Source organism: Thalassophryne amazonica, chromosome 13 (assembly GCF_902500255.1).
Source record: "Thalassophryne amazonica chromosome 13, fThaAma1.1, whole genome shotgun sequence".
NCBI lineage: Eukaryota > Metazoa > Chordata > Actinopteri > Batrachoidiformes > Batrachoididae > Thalassophryne > Thalassophryne amazonica.
The window spans coordinates 82,267,455-82,293,178 of NC_047115.1; the positions used below are offsets into that span (position 1 = coordinate 82,267,455).

General features: G+C 39.3%; 2 protein-coding genes across 2 annotated transcripts; one reads left to right on the forward strand and one right to left on the reverse strand.

Annotated features, from left to right (window-relative positions):
• The first annotated feature begins 4,752 nt into the window (after window positions 1-4,752).
• On the forward strand, window positions 4,753-6,318 carry nkx6.2 (NK6 homeobox 2). The gene is made up of 3 exons (XM_034185489.1): window positions 4,753-5,314; window positions 5,667-5,839; window positions 6,042-6,318. Exons 1-3 carry the CDS (start codon window positions 4,885-4,887, stop codon window positions 6,288-6,290), a joined length of 852 nt encoding a protein of 283 aa, XP_034041380.1. The 5' UTR covers window positions 4,753-4,884; the 3' UTR covers window positions 6,291-6,318.
• Window positions 6,319-10,259: 3,941 nt separating this feature from the next.
• Window positions 10,260-24,696, reverse strand: LOC117522989 (inositol polyphosphate-5-phosphatase A-like). Its single transcript, XM_034184407.1, has 4 exons — window positions 24,571-24,696; window positions 16,058-16,126; window positions 12,041-12,077; window positions 10,260-10,461 (listed from the first exon to the last, which is right to left on the reverse strand). Exons 1-4 carry the CDS (start codon window positions 24,694-24,696, stop codon window positions 10,412-10,414), a joined length of 282 nt encoding a protein of 93 aa, XP_034040298.1. The 3' UTR covers window positions 10,260-10,411.
• Window positions 24,697-25,724: the final 1,028 nt, after the last annotated feature.

Consider the following 25,724-nt stretch of genomic DNA (forward strand, 5'->3'; position numbering starts at 1 on the left):
CTCTTAGGTCAAGGTTAGCTATCTTTGAACTCGTCCAAGGTCTGTGTCCCAAGAATGTTCCCTGTGAATTTGAAGACCCTGACAGTAATAGGACAGTATTCGAAACCTGAGCACAAACAGACAGACAGATGGACAGATGGACAGACGGACAGACAGACGGATGCAAAGCCTTCACAATACCCGATGGCCATATTTTGACCTCGGTTAAAAATTATACGACATCCCACAGCCAGAAGCAGGCTTGTGACATTTCATGAAGAAACTCAGGGCAGTGCATATGTGAGCAGAGGACTCCAGCACCCACAGTGGCAAAAATATTTAACACCAACACTTTCCACAGTGTTGTAACTTCTGTTGTCCGTACAGGTCACACAGCGCCTCATGCTACCTCACAAATTTCCAGTCACCTGGAAAATAACTGCAGTTTTCGACGTAGTGATTTTCCCCTTGATGTTGTGGTTTTGGCTCCTCAGAAAAGTAGGACGCTAACAAGGCTATTCTCTTAAGACGTTCATTTTCCACCTAGCAACTGTTGTCAAGGTACTGTGACCTCATCACTTTAGCACAATATAGAGTTGCTGTCGATCATTTATGAATAACTCATATTCTGATGAGAAACAGACCTGCATTCAGTGTGTCAGCTGCTCATAGCTGAAGATGTGCCAGTGTTGTTTTGGCAAACAGCAACTTGGTGCTCAGGTTTACACTGTTAAGGTGTAAAATATTATATCCATCTATCCATTTTCTATACCCACTTACTCCAGTTTTGGGTCACGGAGGCTGGAGCCTATCCCAGCAGTCATATGGTGAGAGGCAGGGTGGATCCTGGACAGGACACCAGTCTGTCACATGGCCATAAATTATATATAAATATGATGTAAAATATAATATTTATACCTGCTGTCAAATGTTGCTGTCTGAAGAGGCTCCTCTGGTTGCTGATGGCGATGTGCAGAGGGTGACTGGCATTGTCCATAATATCCAGCAGTTTGTCCAGTGTTTAATTCTCTGCCACCTTCAATGTCACTGTCCACTGCAACAAGCAAACTGTTGCTGGTTTTAGATTTCGGTGACGTATGTCACAGACACCCTCGATCACTTGTTTGCCTGAGTGATTGCAGGACGTAAGGTGGTCTGTGCTGTGATGGATGGAGAAGACACACGGCACCAATGCACTAAAAGACCTGAACACATGACAGATTATTTATTTATTTTGTGTTTGGTTATATAGATGCCTTGAGAACAGTGGTCTCAGCTGATACGATACGTCTGTGGAACGGCCCATGCAGAGCTTTAGTATTTAGCTATGAGAACATCAATGAAGACAGTTTTCATTCATACATCAGTCAGCAGAAATGTGGTGGAGGACATCTTTTAAAAAAAAAGTCTGTTACCTGTAGATATACTATCACCTGTGACCTTACTGCAGGAAACATAACAGAAGCAGAGAACATCTCCATAAACATGAAAGGTGATTTTTGTTTGGACCACTAGAGGTCGCACCTGCTCAAAGTATTCAGCTTTGCTGTTCATCAGCTGAATGACTCTGTAAAGAACTCAGTCATTCATCATTGGCGTTCTGTAATTATAGCTGGGTGTCAAAGGTGACGCACGAGAGAAAAAAATAGTTTCACAAGCTGGTGATAATTCCACATCTTATCAAATTTTAAGACCACGGCCAGGTTTGGATTAGAGTTTTAAAATGTAAATTGTTTGGAAGGACAAAGAGACAACAATGGTGTCAGAATGTACAGATTACAATTAAAAATAAATAAATAAATAACTAAATACAATTAAAAAATCAAGACCATCTTTATTAACCCAATTTCATTCAATACTGCAACAAGGGCCTACACTTAAATAAAATTAAAACAATAAAATCAGATTTTTATTTATTTGGATTCTGAGCAACAGGTTTATATGTTACAAGAAACATTTACTAAAAATATAATAATAATAATAATAATAATAATAATAATAATAATAATAATAATAATGTTTTGTTTATACAGAAGTATCATTTTAATTAAATTATTATTGTTATTATCGTTGTTGTTGTTGCTGTTACTTTTATCTAGGCTACATTAATTTCAGGAATGAATTTAGGATTAAAAGCTGTAAGCTACAAGATGAATTACACTATTTTAAAAAAATATATGTTCACTCGTTTTACCAGTAATTACAATGTTTATTATTTTTCCATCTTTCGTTCGTGTGATAATGACCACTGTGCCAATGTATTTTATGAATACCAATTCAACCTTTTGTATTTCAAATAACTGTAAATTTTGACTAAATAAATGTCCATATCAAATAATGCCTTATTTTCCCTGACACGCGACAAAAATGGAAGAAAATCGCAAATCTGTGCCATTGATCTCAATCAAAAGATAACTAATATAATTCTAAAATATGTTCGCGAAAACGTACGAGATCTTACAAAAATATTTGTTTTTAATTTAATTCAGTTGAATTATTTGTCACTGCTGAAAATCCTTTCAGAAAGACATTAAAGTTGTATTTTAAAAGAGTTTGCACAATGCATTCAATTCGTGTATTACAAATATTTGCAGAATTATAGAGCGTGTTCCAGGTTTATTAAACTATCCTTTTTTTTCTTCCTGTGGTGAGTAAATGAGCAGTAAGATGCATTTACTGAAGCCTTTCAAACACTAACGTGGTCATATTTCACTCTTACAGCCTCCTCGCGTGTCCATAAAATATCACAGCACTCAGTGTGATGACTGGAGCTGTGTGGAGCTTTTCTCGGCGCGTGATCGCGCACTTTGTCTCAAAGGCTCACATGACCTCATAGAGAACCAAAACTCTTTGCCACGTCCGGTTCGGTCCAATGGGAAGCCACTAATAGAGTTATTAATTAAACATGTATTTCATTTCATCCAATTGTGTTTTCATTTCATTTCATTTTCATTTTATTTCTTTCGGCCTCTCGGATCATCCGTCTCCTTCTCATTCAATTTGGCGTGGAACAATTTTTATGATCCGCGCGTGGATTTACGGTTTATGGTGGATGCCCTTCCTGATGCGACCTCAGTTCTACAAGAAGAAAAAACCTCAATGAAAAACCTAAAATGTGAATTTTAAATATGTCGTAAAATCGACACACAGCCTTCACTATGGGCCATATTTTGCAATAAACCCGTTAAAATCTGATTTTGAGAAACAGAATCACCACCAAATAAGCCTGTAACATTTGCTTAAATCAATTTAGAAACGAATATAAATGCTGTTATTTAAATGTGTTATCTCAGACAGATTGTCATGTGATTGTTGTCAGATGTGGAAAGGCTGATTTCGGCAGTGTGAGAGGCGTCATTATCAGCAGCACCGCAATAAGATCTTAATAGACTCTGGCTCCTGATGCATTCAGGGTCTCCTCCGAGCTCTGTTCTCAACCACCTCAAGCCTGAACTACCACTTAACCAAGTGCATCGGTCTGCGCCACCGGGAGAGAAACCCGTAGAACGTGCAAAAAACCCCAAAAATGTCTATTAAAATTATGTTAATTTAATCTGCAGTGGCACTAATTTGCAATGTTCATATTGCTCATTATAAATAGCAATGCTGAAATGATGATTTGTGGACAGAAAACGGGTGTATAAAATGTGCCAATAAAAAAATTGTTCCCTTTGGTCATTATTAAATATATATATATATATATATATATATATATATATATATATATATATATATACACACACACACACACACACTCATCTTCAACCGCTTAGTCCAATTAAGGGTCGCAGGGGCTAGATCCTATCCCAGTAGTCATAGAGCGCAAGGCGGGATACACACACACACACACACGCACACACACACACACACACATATTTATATATATATATATATATATATATATATATATATATATATGTATATATATATATATATATATATATATATATATATGTGTGTGCTTATATAAAGCAGCTTTACACTGCTTTATATAAATGGAAATTGAATATCGCATTTTGAACTCCAAGATGAATGAAATGAAAATGAGCCTTTGCGCTTTTTAAAATTCAAATTTTATTTTCTGGACAATCGATCGATTGAATTCAGTAATATCAACAGGTTAATCAACTGTGTTCAATATATAGTGTTGAAAAAAATTAATCACTTAATTGTACAGTTGATGAACTGCAAAAGCAAATTATTTATTAAATTAATTTATAAAGTATTAAGTTTAACTTTTTTGTTGCTGTTTTTTGCTGTTTATCAGTTTTCTTGACGCAAGAGACACAATGCTACTTTAAATATGTGAATTCGGGCTCAGAAAAAAATCTATTGTGCATTATCCTTATTTTATCATACGTTCGAAGATATTATATTAATGACTGCGATAATAATCTACGCATTAAACGATAATGTTAGTTGTTAGTTGCAGCTCTCCAGTCTTGTTTGTGCGAAATAGGAGCTATTTTTTCCGTGACAGTCAGTGAAGGCAGCATCCGTCCAGGGACGACGCACGTGTACCACAGCGGAGTGTGTGTGTCTCCTCCAATCAGGGTGTAGTCTCATTCGGCCTCGTCCAATGGGAATACGGCGCGTGCAGGTGGCAGCGCTGTTAACAGAGGGTCCCGCTCGAGTCCCGGTCAACACGAAGCGGCTCCTTTTATGGAAGGATCGCGAACCCTTCATGGTTCCCATTAAACCCGGGAAAAACACCGTCACACCGTCCGCGGGGAGTCAGCACGCGACCGAACCGGGTTCGACGAAACTCTGCTCGGCCCGGGAGAAAAGAAGTTGCTCTTCGCTCAACTTTAAGTGCAGGATACTTTTTTTTGGAGGCGTCGGGAGCGCGGCGGCTCTTCTTCTTCATTCCTCTTCTTTCTGAGTCGGTCCGGTTCATGCTCACAGATGTTAGCGGTCGGTCCTATGGAGGCTAACCGGCAGAGTGCCTTCGTCCTGGGCAGCACGCCGCTGGCGGCGCTGCACAACATGACCGAGATGAAGACCTCCCTGTTCCCGTACGCGCTGCAGCAGAGCCCCGCGGGCTTCAAGGCGCCGCCGCTCTCCAGCCTCAACTCCCAGCTGGCCGGAGCCACTCCGCACGGAATCAGCGACATCCTAGGGAGGCCCATCAGCACGGCCGGCCAGCTGCTCTCCGGCTTCCCCAGGATCAATGGCCTGGCGTCGGCCACAGCCGCCGCCGCGGCGGGGATGTACTTCAGCCCGGCCGTCTCGCGCTACCCCAAACCTCTGGCGGAGCTGCCCGGGAGGGCGCCGATCTTCTGGCCCGGGGTGATGCAGGGCTCCCCCTGGAGAGACCCCAGGGTCCCCTGTCCGGGTGAGTCCCCCAGCGAGGGTAATTCTCCAAATTTCTGAGCCTGATTACAGGCCGATGATCAGCATCACCGCAAATGTAAAATAATTATTAATATCATACTTATGTCATAAAATTTTATCCGCATCATAAAGTCACTTTAAAGTGCAGAAGGAAGATGAAACCTGAACAAGCATTTAGTTAAAGTGCATTATTAAAACTTTTACACACCATGAAATAAGCTCATTTTTAAACACCTTAATTATTATATTGTAGTGCACTTTTTTCTTTTTCTGCAAGGTTCACTCAGTGTAAACAGATCGGCTTTAGTTCAACATTAATAACAGATTTTATAACCAGACTTCTCTGTGTCCAGCGCAAGCAAACATCATGGTGGACAAGGATGGGAAGAAGAAACACTCCAGACCCACTTTTTCAGGACAGCAAATTTTTGCACTGGAAAAAACTTTCGAGCAGACGAAATACCTGGCCGGGCCAGAGAGAGCAAGGCTGGCTTATTCCTTGGGAATGACCGAGAGTCAAGTCAAGGTACAAACAAACACATAATGATATATGCAAAAATGTGGGAAATATTATTTCTGCAATACTGGAAATCTCTCTTTTGCTTGTAAAGTACAATTATTATTTTGTGTAATATATAATTATTATGTCTGACTTAGCTTTTGATTATGCGTAAACCTGTTGCGCATCAGTGCGTAATTACGCGCGTCCTGTCCATTGTCGGCCACAGGTTTGGTTTCAGAACAGAAGGACCAAATGGAGGAAGAGACACGCGGCGGAAATGGCCTCTGCCAAGAAAAAACACGACTCTGAGACGGAGAAGATGAAGGAGAGCTCCGACAACGAGGAAGACGACGAGTACAACAAACCGCTGGACCCAAATTCAGACGACGAGAAAATCACGAGACTGCTAAAAAAGCACAAGGCCGCGAACCTGGCGCTGGTCAGCCCGTGCAGTAACAGCTCGGACACGTTGTGATGGGATCGGTGACGGACCCGCTGCACTCTTTCTGAGCCCCTTTTCCACCTGACATTGAACGAACAGGCGTTCTCGAACCGGAGCACGCATACGGCGCGTAAAAGCGGCGCCCAGCGGAAAGACGCTTTGGGTCGCGTCCGAACCCGCTGCCACCCACCGGAGATATTCGACTCCCCGTGTCCCAACGGACTGCAGGAGACACATGGCAACTTCAACGACAGACACGTTCGGACAGGGGGGTGCTGGACATTTTTTTTTTAAATGCCAGGTGTAAACTGTTTAAATGGAGACACATAATCCGGATCAGAGTTGGTTTACTGACACTTATTTTATTATTAGGTGCCGCTGCACCTCTCACCACAGTGTGACAATTAAAAGGTCCGCGCGCGTTGTTAATTATTATTTTTTAATTACCACGCTATTTCTAAATATAGCGTGATGATAAAAAAAAGCCTATTAATTTTATTCAAACACGCCAGCCAGATGCTTTGGATGTTTATATATAAACCAGCTGTAGTTTGAGATTAGAAGTGATTTGTTGGTATTCGACGCTGATCCGGATCACAGACGCATGTTAAAATGACAGGTGTGAACGGGGCCTGCGCTGCTTCTAAAGCTCAGTTTAACCAGGGTATCACTGTCCTAAGAAAAAAAAAACACGAATAAAACGGAGGACGGGCCGCAGAGATGATTTATGCTGCAGCCTAAAGACGATAAACGTGAGATTGTATATATATTTTTTACTGAGTAATTTATGTTGAACCAGTGGAAACGCGCTTATTCCCCGCTGCTGCTGTTTGGTTTTTATTCCTGCAGAGTAAATGTCGCCTCTTTGTCCACCTTTTACAAAAAAAAAAAAAATAAATAAAAAAATACTCAACACAGATGTAAAGACGCAAAATGCTGTAAATAATCACTGTTTTTTTAAAGGCTTGTTTTAACATCAGCAGCTTTTTTTTTTTTTTGTCTGAAGTTTTACCTCAACAAACTGCAGAAGGAAAAAAAAAGTGGGCCATCGTTTCTGTTGGAATTAAAGAGAGTATTATTACTTCTGGGAAGGTAGATAAAAAACACTTTGTATATGAATAAATTATTTAACAATTTTGTTTTAATGTATGGGCTTAATATAAATTAAAGATAAATTCATGTCTGTCCAGAACTGAACATTATTCCTGAAAACAAAGATGCATTTACAGATGACACTGATATGACACTAATAATTATGAAGCTGGAAAACAAAGCTGAATAATTATAATAATTATGCTATAACACTTTAAATTTAAAGTGAGTATTTTCATATATTTACAAAAATTTGAGTCATTTTATTTTCATAATTTTAGCATAATTACGAATATAACCTCAAAAGAATAAATTCAAAAGTATTAATTTTTGATTACAATGGCAGCTTTATAAAAATTACTTTCACATGTTCATTTATTATTTTAATCACCGGTTTCCACAAACAGATTTATTACATTAATTAACTCCGGAAAACCATTAAAGTATACTATTCAGCTCTAATATTGCGCCCCCCCTCCCCGTTTCACGTCATAAGGACTGAAGTACGCCCCCTCTGTTTTTAACGTGCTACTATAGGTGAATTATTGTCTGCGGTTCGTATGAATGGGAGTTTTCAGCCAATCACAAATCGGCAGTCAGACGAATCAAATACCGGTATGAAGCTTTTGATTCATCGGGTAAGACGTGAGCATCTGCTCCCTCTGAATGTGGGCCAAACTGAAGAATACTTCTAAATAACTTCATGCAAAGAACACTGTTACTTTAAAGATTACAGTCATGTTGGCGGTTATTTAAACATCGCATTTGATTGTTAAAGTTTGAAATTAACATTAATAAACATTTTGTATTTTGTGTCACAAAATAATTGTTAATGCTCCTATTGGAATACTGCCATTGTTTCTATAAACATTTAAACAGCAACTAAATTGTGTCATTAAATGTCTGGGTTTTTTTATACATTAACCTGGATTTTTTTAAATTTATTTTGTAAAATGGCCTCAAAATAACATGCATGAAAGAAGTGACAACATAACAGTGAGGAAAATGATAAAAAAAAAAAAATGCTTTCTGTGAATAGTTTCAAATTCAGAGAAAATAGTAACCATTATGGATCACAGATAGAAAAATATTGTCAAATTATTTTTTGACAATTAACGATTCTGGAACATTTTAAAGATATAAATCCTGATTAAAACAGTTACCTTCACAGGTCTGAAACCTAACAACATTTGAAGTAAAAGAAAAGTTACAAACTACAGACAAATTTAAAAGTTTTTAATATCTTGGGAAGCAGATGGTTTCTTTAAATAATAATGCCCATGTTTAGTAATAATCAATTATTAAAAAAAAGCCCATTTTTGAGAAAACAAAAAACATTTGCATGAGTTAAATCACTTAAATGAAACCAGAGTATGCTGCTCCCAACAGAAAACCAATGAAATAAATATATAACTTCAAATATAAGACTTATATAACTGTAATTGTACAATGATGTTGTGAAGTTTCATTGTGTGTAAAATGATGTAAAATGAGAAGAAATAAGGACAAGTGGTGGCTGAGCTCTAATGGTTTTTATTGCTTGAAAACTGCATCACCTACAGTCGAGGTCAGACATCCAAAAGGGCTCTAAAACCAAATCTCTTGGTTTTATATGATGGAGTAAAGAAAACTGTGGCTTACTGCTACAGCACACTCACAACGAGCAGCAGGAACAAAAACAAGCAGGGTTTTTTATGCCTACAAAACAAATCACACAAGACAACATAATTCTGCAGCAGGCACAAAAATCATTTCCACTTACTGTGATTTAGATTTATTAAAAAAAAAGTAACAATCTGACAGCTTCACACAGTTTGAACTCTGTAGTGTCGTGAATTAAAATAATTAAAACAAAACAGGCATCTGCGATCAGCCTGTTAATGCTCAAATTAAAAGTGATGAAGGCTACATAAGAAACAAAAAGTACTTATTCTTTCCCAGCATTTAGCGTTTATCTTTTTTTTTTTAATTTTATTTTTACATTTCATAATCAAAACCCTTACCATCAGACTTAAGTATTTAGTTAACGCTTACACGTTGTGCGTGTGTGTGTGTTCAGGATACTTGGCACCATACACAGTAACAAAAATAAAACAAAAACCTGTTTACATTTTAAGAATACCCAAGCATATCTAAAATATCACATTCAGAAACACATTATTATGCAGAAATAAGTTAGAGTAAGAGTAATAATGAAATAAGGTGAGTGTGCTATATATGAAACAATACACTTGCATGGTTTATGGCACTGCTTAAAACATTCTTGGATAGGCAACAGCTCTCGCAGACCCAACAGTTTTACCGACTCCTGCGAATCACACAGCGCAACTGTCACTATGCCTCCAAACACACCAGCATAAACATTTTGGTAGGAATTATAAATTATATCTTTAAAAAGTACAATATATAAAATGAAACTCAAATGATGTGGCAGGTATGGCAGTGCGTTATGCACACAACTCATATTATAATATATATATATATATATATATATATATATATATATATATATATATATATATATATATATATATATATATATATATATGATTTATCTATTCCACAAAAAGGACCACAAAGATTGGTCAGAGAAAAAAACATCACTAAAACAACATTATACTGTCCAATGTACAAATAAACTGAACAATATAGATAAACTTTTCTGCATTGCACTTTTGTTTTTCTTTAAAAATCTTACATACTGTATGGAAAGTCGCATCTATACACAATGGCATACCTAAAAATGGCAAGTAGGGTGTCTAAAATGATGTAGTAGGACTGATTTCAATTAGAGTTTTGTGGCATGAAAAGAGACGTCCCTCTGTCCTTGTTTTATGCTGAGTAATGGGGTTGCAATGGCAACGGTGAGGTCAGTGATGTGCGTCTTGACTGGAGCCGGGCCCTTGGGTGTGAGACCACATCTCAACAAGTGTTTTATGGAGAGAAAACAACGGGGGTCTTCAATATGGATGAGGTGTCAGGACAACTGCAACTGGTCAGCACTGCTGAAAATGTGTGTGTGTGTGTGTGTGTTGTTGTTGTCCCGGTTTTCTGCCGTGTTCTCACAGAGGTGCTTCAAGAAATATCTTCTCCCCACTATGGCAACATTTTCCTGTGGAGAACATGAGGGAAATGTTTTTGCTCCTGAACGACTCATGTTGGTTTCAGTCAAATTCAATCATCATCAACATGTCTTAGAAATTTAAAAACACTTCATGCAGCTCTAGTTTCTAAGGTACATCTGAAAATGCCTGAAAAACTATGACAGTATTGTACGGAGACATTTGCTTCATGCCAGGAACTGTCACGTTTTTCAGCTGATGGATGTCTTAATGGGGTCGTACTGTGCACAGCTTGGCAAAGTCAGAAAAAGACATTTCTTTGTGGAATTCGGTCAAACTCCCAAACAGCCCAGTCCAACCTGCACTCAACTGAGGACAGGCTGTGGTAACCTAGCACAATCTGTGTGAGTCCAAGTGAGCTTGTACTCAAATCAGGACAACACGGGGGGCAACTTTCTGCACTCTTTCTAATCTCCTCTGTTAAACTCACTCAGAAAACTTCACAAATAATAAATAATAAATGCTTATCATACAATATTACACCCATTTATCCTCGACGGTCTGTCTAAGCATGTTGTTGTTGTCGTCCATTTGGCTGCTCTTGTTTTGTTCTGAGTCGCCACAGCGGATACAGCCAGATTCACATTGGTATTTGGCACAAGTTTTACACCGGATGCCCTTCCTGATGCAACTCTAGGGTAACCTGGAGAAACACCCACAGCCACTGGTGTTCCAAGAGGTCTCCCATCCAAGTACTAACCAGGTCCTGCCACTGCTTAGCTTTTGAGATCTGATGGATATCGGCCAAAATTATCTCTGTGCTCATCAGGATGTCCACATCTACGTGAAGTAACAACCTGCTTCATTTTTTAATAATAGCATGGAAATTTATTTTGGAAGTGAGCGTGTCAGAACAGAAACATTTGAAGTGTGATTGGTTTGGACAAAATGAGGCTGAAGTGAACAAACTGGTGAAGGTGATCACCTGAAGTGAATCACCTTCACCAGTTTTATGAACCTCAAGGCATCAAGTGCTTTGTTTTCACCACAAGGCTTGTTTAGGAAAAAAAGAGCTGCACATGTGTGTAACAACATTTAAACTGCTTGGACTATGTCATTTTGTTTGCCCTGCTAATTATCTCAGCAGTTAGCTGCACAGCCATATTTGAGAGCATTTTCTACAAATATGGCCTTTGGAACACTCGTAGACAGTGGAAACAGGGATTTACGCTGCAGGTTTGTTCTGAAACGTTTCTATGGATATTTTTTACACATTTGAAATATTCCTTCAGCTGCTGTGAAAAAGCACAGCTGACTTATTTCAGCCTGACGGCAGCGTTCTCTCCTCACACACACGAACATAAACACATCTAATTACTTCATGCACATTCTTTAAACAAACCAGAATGTTTCATGTGATTTTGCAATTCACTGCAAAGAATATTCAATTTTAACAATAAGTGTTGCAGCTCTAACATAAAGTGATTAAAAATGTACAAGTCAGACCACCAAAAGTAAATCAAAGCAAGTAAGAGCAACAATGGGAAGAATTGTAAGAAAGAAAAAAATGAATATTTACCACGACATCACTGCACCACACAACACTTGTGCTTATTTGCATAGGTTTACCTGCCCCCGCTGTTATTCGGAAGGACAGGAAGACAGGCTGGCAGGGGGACAGAGACAAAACATTCAGCATCAGGTCACAAAAAACACGCTTCAGCTGGACGTATTCGGGAAAAACGCTCCCCGAGGGCCCTCTGACACGCAGGTTAAACTCACCGTGAGGCGGCCAAGCTGTGATTTTAGCAGTGGTGTGCGGCCCGCTCAGCTCGGCGCTGCCTCACACACAACGCCGTTTGTGTGACACTAATGATGAAAGGGCTGACTTAAGGCGTCTCTAAGACCTTGTGTCTGACACCGCAGAGCCTCAACGCAAGGTGTTAAAACACATTCAATACTGTCACCTTAAAACAACAAAAAAAAAACAACCCCCTGCTCTGACCTCTTTCCCACTTTTTCCTGCTTCGTCATGAGATCTAAGCAAAAATTCTGACATTTTAATGCCACACACTGAAATGTTTGCAATAAAGCTGTTGATTATACTGAGCGAGAGGGCAAAATCATTTTGTCCCATTTTGTGGCACACCACACTCCTCTCACCCCACGATATGACTTTCTACCTCCCAGGACAAGGACATGTCCCATCTCACTCATAGCTTTGTTAACAGGATAACTCAAAGATTATTGGTAAAGTTGAACGTGGCCTCTGATAGTTATGGTAAAATTTTGTGGTGGATCCACAATAAGGGCTGGACCCACAAAACATTATTCTACATAATGTATGTACAAATAAACACTGAGTTACAGCATTTTACCAAGGAAGTGATTTTCATCAAACTTGGCATAAAGGCTGAATCTACCCGGCAACAGATATCATCAAATGTTATGTCAGATTAAGATAAAGTTGCAGTGCCATGAAACTTAAATGATAATAATCCACAGCCCTGTTTTTTTTTTTTTTTTCTTTTTCCTTTGGGTCACCACAACAGATTCACTTTGAGATTTTGTACAAGATTTACGCCGGGTGACAGTTCTACACGGAGATACACACACAGCTGCTCATGTTCTGAAGCGGTCGTCCAGTCAACCACTAATCAGGATCAACTCCGCTTTTCTTCTGATATCTGACAGGATCAGGTGTGCTCAGAGCAGCATGCCTGTGCAATACTACTTCTATTAATAAGAATACTAGTACTAGTAATACAGTAGTGCTTAAAGATATACATTTTTATATCTTTGTCACCTATCAGGGGAAACGTTTTGCTCCTGAACGAATTTACTATGAATTAATTAATTAATTAATTAATCGGGGGGGTGGAGCCTATCCCAGCAGTCATAGGGTGAGAGGCAGGTCACACCCTGGACAGGACACCAGTCTGTCACAGAGCCACATACAACTACAGTCAATTTAGAGTCACCAATCCACCTAACCTGCAAGTCTTTAGAGGTGGGAGGAAGCCGGCGCACCCAGAGGGAACCCACGTGAACACGAGGAGAACATTCAAGCCCCGCATGGAAAGGACACGGGAAAAGATCACACAACCTTCTTGCTGTGAAGCAACAGTGTTAATCGCTAATCCACCGTGCTGCCCCCACTTATTCCAATTAAGGATACTACGACTACTACTACTAATAATAATAATAAAAGAGTGGCAACTTGTAATTTTTAACAAACTTCTTGAAAAAGTTTTTTCTGATGGTACAGCATCTGAAGCAGGTCCACGTATAACTGACAAAACTTTGCTGATGTATGGACGCTGATGACTGTCCTTCGTCTTATTACTGAAAAGGACACATTTAATGAGTGCACTGGTGCTGATTTTCCTGATATTCTGGCCATAGTGTACAATGCTCAAATGTTAAATGACACTGTTTGAGAGTTTACTTTCTAATCTGAGAAGCACCAACTTGATGCTGGGATCATTTGTGTGTGAGCGAATCTGACAGACAGACACGATGGCCTCTGGGGTTGATCAGGACATTATTGACGCTGGGCAAATTTAAGAATTTTTTTTAAACTTTTCTTCATAAACTATAAACTGACACTGCAGTGGCTTTCTTCAACATAAATAAAGTGCATCTTGAAATTATTCACAGCACTTCACATTTTCCACATTTTGTTATGTTACAGCCTTATTCCAAAAAGGAGTAAACTCATTTTCCCCCCTCAAAATTCTACTCACAAACCCCATAATGACAACATGAAAAAAGTTTTTTTTTTTAACGTGCATAAGTATTCACACCCTTTGCTCAACACTTTCTTGATGCACCTTTGGCAGCAATTACTGCCTCAAGTCTTTTTAAATATGATGCCACAAGCTTGGTGCACTTATCTTTGGGCAGTTTTGCCCATTCCTCTTGGCAGCACCTCTCAAGTTCCATCAGGCTGGATGGCGAGTGTCGGTGCACAGACATTTTCAGATCTCTCCAGAGATTCAATCAGAGTTCAATCAGATTCAGGTCTGGGCTCTGGTTGGGTCACTCAAGGACATTCACAGAGTTGTCCTGTAGCCACTCCTTTGATATCTTGGCTGTGTGCTTAGGGTCATTGTCCTGCTGAAAGATGAACCGTCACCCCAGTCTGAGGTCAAGAGCGCTCTGGAGCAGGTTTTCATCCAGGATATCTCTGTACATTGCTGCATTCATCTTTCCCTCAATCCTGACTAGTCTCCCAGTTCCTGCTGCTGAAAAACATCCCCACAGCATGATGCTGCCACCACCATGCTTCACTGTAGGGATGGTACTTGGTTTCCTCCGAATATGATACCTGGCATGCACACCAAAGAATTCAATCTTTGTCTCATCAGACAAGAGAATTTTGTTTCTCCTGGTCTGAGAGTCCATCCTTTTGGCAAACTCCAGGTGGGCTGCCAAAGAGTGACAGCCCACCTAAGAGTGGCTTCCGTCTGGCCACTCTGCCATACATACCTGATGAACTGCTGCAGAGATGGGTGTCCTTCTGGAAGGTTCGCCCCTCTCTACAGAGGAATGCTGGAGCTCTGACAGCATGATCATTGGGTTCTTGGTCACCTCCCTGATTAAGGCCCTTCTCACCCAATTTCTCAGTTTAGACAGGCATCCAGCTCTAGGAAAAGTCCTGGTGGATCCGAGCTTCTCCATTTATGGATGATGGAAGCCTCTCTGGTCATTGGGACCTTCAAAGTAGCAGAAATGTTTCTGTACCCTTCCCCAGAATTGTGCCTTGAGACAATCCTGTCTCAGAGGTCTACAAAGAATTAATTTGACTTCATGCTTGGTTTGTGCTCTGACTGTCAGCTGTGGGACCTTATGTGTAGACAGGTGTGTGTCTTTCCAAGTCATGTCCAATCAACTGATTTTATCCCAGGTGGACTACAATTAAGCTGTCGAAACATCTCAAGGATGATCAGTGAAAATAGGATGCACCTGAGCTCACTTTTGATCTTCAAGGTTAAGGCTGTGAATTCTTACGTACCTGTACATGTGATGTATTAGTTTTTTTTTTAATAAATTTGCAAAAAACAACCAACAACCCAAACCAAACAACCCAAACTTTTTGCATATTGTCATTATAGGGTATTGTGTGTAGAATTTTGAGGTAAAAAATGAATTACATCCATTTTGGAATAAGGCTGTAACATAACAAAATGTGGAACAAGTGAAGCGCTGTGAATACTTTCTGGATGCACTGTATGTTGTGCAGGTGAACACTGATTTCATAGAGAACGCTTTGACTTGACTGTGATCTAGAAAGGTAAGGTTTAAAAAAAGTACAAAAAAAAAGTTTGTATGTGCACTGGCAGAAAACACAATTCTTAATCCTGTTTTTATATTCATATTACACTGCTTTGATTTGATATTTAGGCATCAGTGGCGAGCAATTATTGCAGCAGTAAATATTTTATTTTTCCTAAATGGAATATGGGTCATTTTATATTCAAGAAAAACACACAGAAAAACATTTTACATCAAAATAATACAGTGGAAAAAAAATCATTCAATGTATTACAGTTCAATTTATTATAACTAGTAAATCCTTTTTCAGTGTCTGCAATCATGTTTGAATCACAACATAATGACACAAAGAAAGAGAAATGTTGTTACCTTGTGGTCCCCCATACAGACATTTGGCCCAATGTTATCGTACACTACAGACTTGTCTTCATTTTCAGGCTGCAGAGACACAAAATCAAAGCTTGACAACAAATAAGAATAAGAATAAGATCAACTTTATTTATCCTGAAGGAAATTATTTTGCCAGAGTACTGAAATAGTGACAGTAAACACTGAACAATGTATTATTTTTTAAGTCTGAGTAACTGAGTAACTGTTAAACCAAACATTCCTTTCACCCACACAGCAAAGTCTGTGCACCCACAGTCAAATCATGACATGTTTTATGACACATCCAGGAATCAAAATTCAACTTACTAGCTTCATTAAACACAATTAGAGCACGAATATACGATAACGTGTTTGGTCCAGACCTTCAGTTTGAACCAAACCAAAAGCTGCCTTGGACTATGGTCCAGATCAAAGGACCAAAATTACCAAATGAGGTGGTCTCAGTCCAGATCAAACTGATCCATTGTTTTGTTCATATACAGTGTGAAATCACTTTAAATTTCAGACTTTCACACCAGTTCCAGGAGGCTGAGGGAGGTCATCTTCACCCACTGAAAGATAAGAGTTTGTGCATTTTGCAGTGTTCTATTAAAACAGGAAGCTCTGCCTATGATGGTTGCTTAAATTTCAACTTTTTGTGAGGTCATAGCTTAACTCTTCTTCTGTAATATCACACAAATTATTTATGTTTCTGGGTTAAAACCAGGTGACTCTCTACACTTAAACAGTCTAAGTCTCTCTGCCCATCTTTTCTTCTTGGTAAAAACAAAACAACCTCGTTGTCCTCGTTGTTGCAGCAGGTGGTAAAAGTTGAAACATTTTTGACAGCAAATTTTAAAATTTTTACCAGTGCACGTACTGCTGGTAAAAATACCATAAGAAAAAGAGCGTAGTTGCAATGAAAAGAATCTGTTCATTCATTTTTCTCCATTCAAACAAAACTGACTTTTGTCAGTGTATAGATTTAACATTAAAATTGTTCCAAAAATCATCCAAACCAAAACTGATTCAGAAGCCAGTAACACACTTGTGATTGTTGCAGTCAAATTGGCTATTGTTTTTCCTCATCTGCTAGAAAGTTGTGGTTTTGTTTGTGTTGTGTAGTACAGTGTCTGGCACAGTTGAGAACATTGCAATGGACATCAGTTACAGCTGTATAACCCCTGTGTAATACACTGGTATGTGATGTTCATTTCAAGAAAATATGGCTAACTCTCAAGCATAATACAGTAAATAAAGCAACGTCATCAACAGAGCAAAAAAGTACAATATGCCAAAAATCTTAGACATGAACAAAACTAAAGCAAATATGCTGCAAAAACAATGAAATGTCAAATAATTCATGATAAAGAGGTCTCCACACTCACAAGTAATCAAAATAAATCTTGTTTAACTGTAATATATTATTGTGTGTGTGTGTGAGAGAGTGAGAGAGAGAGAGAGAGAGAGAGAGAGAGAGAGAGAGAGAGAGAGACAGATGGGGGGAGGGATAATGTTCCCTTGTTTTTACAAGTATGCCATGGTCATCAATCATTACTCATCAATTTTATCCTGTTTGTTACATTTGTGGAATCATGTATTGGACTGTAAACACACAAAATGTTTTTATTCATCTTCAAAGGTTTGATACTTACATAAAATGCTATTATTTTTAATAAGACACAACATTCTCTGTAACTTTTGATCTTATTAATGTACTTTGAAAACAAACATTTAAAAAAATTGAAGTGTGATCTTTTACTGACACACTCATGAAGGAAAAACATCTAAACCCACATTTATTCAGTAATACTGGAGTGTAGAGTCACGTTGAAACTCGACGGTTTGAAAAAACTCAATGTTGAGTTGTTAAAATCAGCACAGAGTAACAGCAGGTGATTTATGGTGAACACAAGTATGTGTTAAAGCGAATGCACATTTAAGAACTGGGCACTGTGTTCTCACTTTGAAACCTGTGCACCCAGCAGAAACGGAAAGCAGGACTAATTTACAGTGTGCATGTTCGCTGCTTCAAAACATACGCTGTAATCTACGTGGCGGTGTGAGGAAATCAGGTTTTCATATCACTTTGTGAAGACAAAGAAGCCGTTACCACCCAGACATGAATCTGCAGACTGAAGCATAAATCACACTCGTTTGGTCGAACTAAAGACTTTTTAAACAGCCACCCAACCCCCATGCGTGCATGCACGTGCGCACACACACATCCGAGTGTGTGCTCCTGTTTGTGACTCGGTGAGCTTCACTGGTGCTTCAGACGAAAGAGACAGAGAGCTTGAGAATGAACCATAAAGCGAAATCCAAATTAACTTCAAACCAATCCGCCGGTGGAGCAGGGTCAGCTCCGGTGTGCTGGCGTGCCTTCATCACCGCCACCTTCTCTACCTTTCTAGCAGGCCACGCACTGGCACCTCTCTATTTGTCTGGCAGCCGGCTCCGAGCCGCTGCCTCCCAAAGCCTAAGATACATTCATCAAACACACACTTGATAATTTACAAAGGCAGCATAAAATTGTGGATTTTCGGGCTGCATAATCTTTAGACAGATAAACAAATTACCCGGGCCCTGCCGGCGGAGAAGGAGCGCTCGCTCGGCTAAACATTCATTACAGGCACTCCCGGAGCTGGCGTTGCGCGGCACAGCCAGCGGGCAACCTTTGGCGTGTTAGGGCTCGGCAAGCAGAAAATAACATGATGGCGAGTTAACCGACCGTGCCATGATAGATGACGCCACACGCCGGGCTGTTTACGGTCCCATGTCTCAACAATCTGTAATGCTGGAAGGCACAGAGTGTGTGCTCAGTGAATCATCAGCCAATCTGTGAGCACACTGTTTAACTCTACCTGTGTTCCTGCATTACAAGCAATTAGCTACTGCTAAAGCAAACAAGGCCCCAGCTGTGTTTAGATGAAACATTTTATTGTTTACACAGCTCTGATTGCAATAACTAACTGATATGTTCAACATGATGTAAACTCAGTTTCATCATGTTAAAATGCTTTACATTCACCTTACTGTATTGCAGTAATTACTCTTCAATGGCCGTAAAATAGAGTGATGTTTCAGTCCATCAGAAGGAAGCTCAGGAAGGAATATGTCCTTTGTGGTGGACAAAAGAAAGGCAGACGGTCTTCGGCAGCTCCCGCTGTGGAATGCTGCCGTACGCTGCTCCATCTCCTTCACATACATGAACAGACTAAACACTGTTTCCATCATACTGAGACTCGACAATCATAGCAGGTGAAGAACCATCAAATACAGTGTTCTGTGATTTAAAATGGAAGAAATGTGGCTGGTAAATATAGAGACCTGTTCTGATATAGAAATTCCAGTTGCTTTAAAAAAGTCCCTGTGATTATTCTGGATCTTTCTGTGGTTTTGTGCAGGGCCCTGACAAGCATATAGTCTTCTCCCACTGGCATTTTGGTCTTCCTCTTCTTCTCTTTCCAGGAATGTAGGCCTCTAACACTCTTTTCTTCATGCCATCCTGCTGCTTTATGTGGCTGAAATAAGACAATTTCTGCTTCCTCACATACTGCAGTAGCCAATCATTTGACCCACCAAGCTCCTCTCTTATACTGTCATTTGCACAGTGTTGAGTCCATGGGACCCTCAAGATCCTTCGGTAGCACTTGTTTTTGAAGGCTGTGATGTGTTGTTCATCCAACTTGCGCAGTACCCAGGTCTCGCAGGCATAGGTGGCCACGGAAAGACACCTATGCCTGCGAGTTAACTGGAGTCCACCTGGGGTAAATTCAGTTGATTGGACATGATTTGGAAAGGCAAGGTCCCACAGCTGACAGTGCATGTCAGAGCACAAATCAGGCTGGAAGTCAAAGGAGGTGTCTGCAGACCTCCAAGACTAGACTGTCTCAAGGCACAAATCTGGGAAAGAGTACAGAAACATTTCAGTTGCTTTGAAGGTCCAAATGAGCACAGTGGCCTCCATCATCTGTAAATGGAAGAAGTTCGGCTCCACCAGGGCTATTCTTAGAGCAGGCTGCCCGTCTAAACTGAGCTATCGGGGGAGAAGGGCCTTAGTCACGAAGGTGACCAAGAACCCGATGGTGACTCTGTCAGAGCTCCAGCATTCCTCTGTGGAGAGAGGAGAACCTTCCAGAAGGACAACCATCTCCACAGCAATCCACCAATCAGGCGTGTATGGTAGAGTGGCCAGACGGAAGCCACTCCTTAGTAAAAGGCACATGGCAGCCCAATTAGAGTTTTCCACATCAGACCAGAGAATATTGTTTCTCTTGGTCTGAGAGTCCTTCAGGTGCATTTTGGCAAAGGTTGAACTCTTTGACGTGAATGCCAGTTATCATGTTTAGAGGAAACAGGCACCATCCCTACAGTGAAGCATGGTGGTGGCAGCATCATGCTGTGGGGATGTTTTTCAGCAGCAGGAACTGGGAGACTAGTCAGGATTGAGGGAAAGATGAATGCAGCAATGTACAGAGACATCCTGGATGAAAACCTGCTCCAGAGCGCTCTTGACCTCAGACTGGGGTGATGGTTCATCTTTCAGCAGGACAATGACCCTAAACACACAGTCAAGATATCAAAGGAGTAGCTTCAGGACGACTCTATAAATGTCCTTGAGTGACCCAGCCTGAGCCCAGACCTGAATACGTTTGAACATGTCTGGAGAGATCTGAAAATGGATGTGCACCGACGCTCCCCATTCATCCTGGTGGAGCTTGAGAGGTGCTGCAAAGAGGAATGAGCAAAACTGCCCAAAGATAAGTGCCCCAAGTTTGTGACATCATATTCAAGAAGACCTGAGGCTGTAATTGCTGTTAAAGGTGCAACAACAAAGTACTGAGCAAAGGGTGCGCATACTTGTATACATGTGTTTGATTAGTTTTTTAAATAAATTTGCAAAAAAAAAAAAAAAAAAACTTTTTCCATGTTGTCATTATGGGGTGTTGTGAGTAGAATTTTGAGGGAGACGTGAATGTACATTTTGGAATAAGGCTGTAACATAACAAAATGTGTAAAAAGCAAAGCACAGTGAATACTTTCTAGATACACTGTACAATGGGGACACTGGTAAGCAAAAACTCCCCCAGGCATTTATTTTGGTTATAGGAAGAAACCACAAACAGACTAAACTCAGTTGGTGACCATCTGCTCTGGCCATACTCACAGGACAAAACATGACACAATGCAATAACAGAAGTGTTGCAGCTCAAAAACCCTAGTCCATTGTCCACAATGATGAGAAAGCTGCAAAGATTGGAGTCACACTAAAATAGATTGGGCTAATTAATAAGTTAATGGTTTTAATTTTTTCCCCCACTGCTATTTAATGTAAGAAGGCACTGGTTCTACAGATGTGGCTTTAATTACAACCCTAGGTCCACAATTAACCCCTAATTAGTACTACTTTGAAAAGCAATTCCATCAGTTTATGGAACTGATATGATTCTGAAACATACCTGTCAATTCTGGGAAATATCAGAGGGAGATATTTTTTGCCATAAACTTATCATGAATGTGCAACCCACCCTTGAGCCCTGTAAAGCACTGTGCATTTTTTCTTTCTTTCCTATTAATAATTAATTAATCCTAATTAGTTATCAAATCCTAATTAATTAATTTATTTATTGCACAGTATGTAAAATCAAAATCAAATTTATTTGGAGCAATAAGAAAAGAAAAACACTTCTATAAGAAGTAAAAGAGTCAGATAGACAAATCTATATTCACTGTTAAATAAATAAAATGGACTGGGACAGTCGAGTACAGGTGCAGCTAAGAGGAGCACACACAGTGTCACTGGTTAAATCTGTTCTGATTTCTGTTACAATCTTGTGGAGAAACTTTGCTCTCTTGAAGCATTTGAATGAGGGATGATCATGCACAGAAGACCTCTACCTGGAAAGCTGCTGCTGTCCTCTGCAGCGCGCACGCTTTTAGCTGTCCACTCAGTCCATGTCAGGGCTGCGAGGGACCGAATGGAGATAACAGTGATGTCCGCCCACCTGCCACCACTGCTTTTTCCACACAATATGCCATTTATTTTATTTTTGTTTCAGTTGTTAAAGTCACAATTAACTAGCTAGACGAATATCTCTGTTTTACAGACTCAGCGGCTCTGCAGAGGGTCTTGACACTTTCCGCTGTTCATCTGTCAGCGGTGCTCACTCATTAACTTTGATATCGGAAGATTTTAAGTATGAACTGGGTGGTCGGGAGAAACTCTACAAATTGGGAGACTCCCGACGATATCGGTAGAGTTGACAGGTAAGTCTGAAACCTTCAAAATGTTCAATTTGGTGTGTGTAAAACTTTGAATCACTGAAAATCTGACATTGATTTTTTTTTTAATTTGTTTATTTAGCACAAAATAACTCATACAAAATAATGTGTATACATAAAACAACAGAAGAGAGAGGGAGAGAGAAAAAAATACTATATAAGTAATGTGCAAGGGAGTGGTGGAAGCAAAAAGGCTTATAAAGAATCCACTCCCAAACAAAGCAAACATAACAGAATACAACAGAATTACACCATTTTTTCCAGATTAAAACAAATCATTGTAAATACTCCTGCAGGATCTTCGCTTTTAATCCACTTTTATATGTATATAAGATGATAGATGGATTCACTAGATGTACATTATCATTCCAAGATTTAACGCCATGATATCTGATGTGATGCTGATAACGAGTCGCTCTATGCAAAGGTAAATGCAAATGTGCAGCCTGCCTGGTCGGATAATTCTGAATTTGATGGTTATACATAAAATAATATTTAATGAAGGAAGGCCACTTAATATCATACAGAGCTCTGAAAACAAATGTACAAGTCAAGAAAATATTTATATGGAAAATATTTAAGAGCTGCAATTTAAAAAACAGAGGTGCACTTGTAGCACAAGGTTTCGAAGGAGTAGCTATTCAAGCAAATTTTTTCTGTAGAAGAAATATTTTGCTTATATAAGTTGCAAAGGTACTTCCCCATACAATATTACAATAACTTAAATATGGATAAACTAAACTATAATATAATGTTAAAAGCCATTTGTGATGTATTTAACATCTTATTTTGCATATGATTCCTATTGACTTGTTTTTTTTTTTTTTACAAACATGATCAATATGTTCTCTCCAAGACAGTTTCTCATCTATCCACACACCCAAAAAACCTATAGATGAGACCCTAGATATTATTTCATTATCAATGCAAATTTTCATTACACCATGATTACATTTTTTATTGCCAGCAAATAACATAAAATTAGACTTTTTTATATTTAATGACAATCTATTGGCTTTGAACCAGGTTGAATAATTACAAAGATCATCATTTAAAGTACTAACCAAACTATCAATATCTTTGCTGGAAATAAAAAAGAGTAGTATCATCGGCAAACAACAAACGGAATGTAGTAATAGAAACAGATGCAAAATCATTAATATATATTATGAACAATAACAGTCCCAGAATTGATCCCTGAGGTACTCCACACTCTACACAATTGATATCCGAGTCCAGGCTTAGAGAAATATACAGTTTTTTTTTCAGATAAATAATTACTAAGCCATGTGTGTACAGTTGCCTTAAATCCATATTTGTTTAACTGTGAAAGCAAAATTTCATGATTTACTGTATCAAATGCTTCTGAAAGATCTAAAAACACACCAATACCAAACTCATTATTTTCCAAAGCTAAATGAATTCTGTCCAATAATTCGATCAAGTTGAATGATTTTTCCCGAAAACCATATTGATATTTATATAAAATTGAGTTCTTAAGCAAATGATTATTTAATCTTTTATAAACAAGTTTCATTGTGAACATTGTGAACATAAACTAAAATAAATTTCTGTTCATTGAAAAACAACTTTCTAAGAAAATGTAGTCTTTCTGGTTGACTGGAAAACTTATTTCGGTGACATCATGAGTTGAGAAAAACAGTTTGAATGAATATTTTTGCCAAACTTAAAGAAGAAAAGTCAAACAGTGTGATCAAATTTTGGAATATAGTTTCAAGGTCTGCATGGTGTCTTTTGAGGTCATCGACCAAACACATTACTGACTTCCAAGTGAACATACTGCATGCAGCACAGGAGATGTCTAGAGCTGTGGCAGACTGAGTTGGCATTGCTTCGGTGGATTTAAAGCAGAATGAGGATCTGTGGGGGGTCACAGTAATGATGGAAGCAGAGCTTAGGCTTCATCAAGAACAGGGGTGCCCAAGTTCGGTCCTCGAGATCTACCTTCCTGACACTCTTAGTTGTCTCCCTGTTCCAACACACCTGAATCCAATGAAAGACTCGTTAGCAGGCTTTAATGAGCCTTTCATTGGATTCAGGTGTGTTGGAGCAGGGAGACAACTAAGAGATCTCGAGGACCGAACTTGGGCACCCCTGATCAAGAAGATGGAGCCCAATCCAACTGAAACAATGTGCACTAAGGAAGATTCTTTTACATTTTAACACAACAATTCTAAACAAAACAGAGGGATTTGAATGTTGCTCACCTTTAAAACCAGGTCTCTGGCAGAAGAAGACATGAGGATTCGGTCACACCAGGCGGGACATCTGGTGTTCATGTACTCCTTCCCCTGACTGCTGTCTTCACTGTATGGGTAACTGAAGGGACACATAGGCACAACAATATCAATGAAAATACAGACTTACATGACTGGCAGTTATGGCAATATATGCACATTTGAGCGAAATGGAAATAATGGATTTTACAAACAAACATACAGAGAACTTCCAACTTGAGTGTTATACAAAAGGAAAACTGAGAAAACCAACAAGGTAGACAATAAATGTGATTCAAGAGGAATCAGAGTTGCAGATAAGTGATAAATATAAGACATCATGTCATCCACCTCATCTTACAAACAGATATCAGTTTTCTTGAGAAGGTGGTCCATTCGTATGATCAATCATCTGAGTAATCTCTAGAATCAACACACATGGACGGCTCAATCACAGCTCTCATCCTTTGCCAACTGTACAAGCTGTGATTGTGTGGGAGAGAGAGCAGAAAAAAAAGGGTAGTGATTTAGACAGACTGATATCAGAGAGAAATTCAGTTGCCCATATGTATAGCTACATCCCTGCACGGTCATCAAAAACAGATTAGGTGCCGCGGCAAATGGCCAAAAGAGATTGTATCTTGGAACAGCAGGAAACGATCGCATGATTTAAGTGATGGCAAAGCTGGAGTCGGGCGAAGAGCCATCGAGCTGATACAGATTTACATTGTTGAAAATTCAATTTGGCCCTTCGGCTCATCAAACTGCTTCAGATTTGCACGCCACCAATCCAATTTGTTTGTCTGCGCTCATCAGGACGTAAGTCTGGGCTTACGTACTGTAATACCAATCCAATTTGCTCCTTCAGCGCCACGCGTGCTAACTGTAGCGTAACACAATGTGATTTTTCTCCACGGGCTGTGGTATCCTAATGATAAAATAAAAACACACAATATGCCTTTGATTCATAATGTTTTCCAAGCTCTGATAGCTTAATTGGACTTTGTGATAATGCAGGACAGTTTTAATAGGTATTTGATTATGATTGCATTTGCATTGCAATGTGGCTGCGACTGCTGCCATGACAACTTCTACTATTTACCTCATCAATTCAAGAATGTTCCATCTGTGGCAGTCAACTAGTT

Excerpts from the sequence above, each read along its gene's own strand:
- nkx6.2 (XM_034185489.1), top strand. The coding sequence starts at position 4,885 with ATGTTAGCGGTCGGTCCTATGGAGGCTAACCGGCAGAGTGCCTTCGTC. Across the intron at positions 5,315-5,666 it reads CCCCAGGGTCCCCTGTCCGG|CGCAAGCAAACATCATGGTG; the intron begins GTGAGTCCCCCA and ends CTCTGTGTCCAG. Across the intron at positions 5,840-6,041 it reads TGACCGAGAGTCAAGTCAAG|GTTTGGTTTCAGAACAGAAG; the intron begins GTACAAACAAAC and ends TGTCGGCCACAG.
- LOC117522989 (XM_034184407.1), bottom strand. The coding sequence starts at position 24,696 with ATGTGTCCCTTCAGTTACCCATACAGTGAAGACAGCAGTCAGGGGAAG. Across the intron at positions 16,127-24,570 it reads CCAGAGACCTGGTTTTAAAG|CCTGAAAATGAAGACAAGTC; the intron begins GTGAGCAACATT and ends GTGTCTCTGCAG. Across the intron at positions 10,462-12,040 it reads CCGAATAACAGCGGGGGCAG|GAAAATGTTGCCATAGTGGG; the intron begins GTAAACCTATGC and ends TGTTCTCCACAG.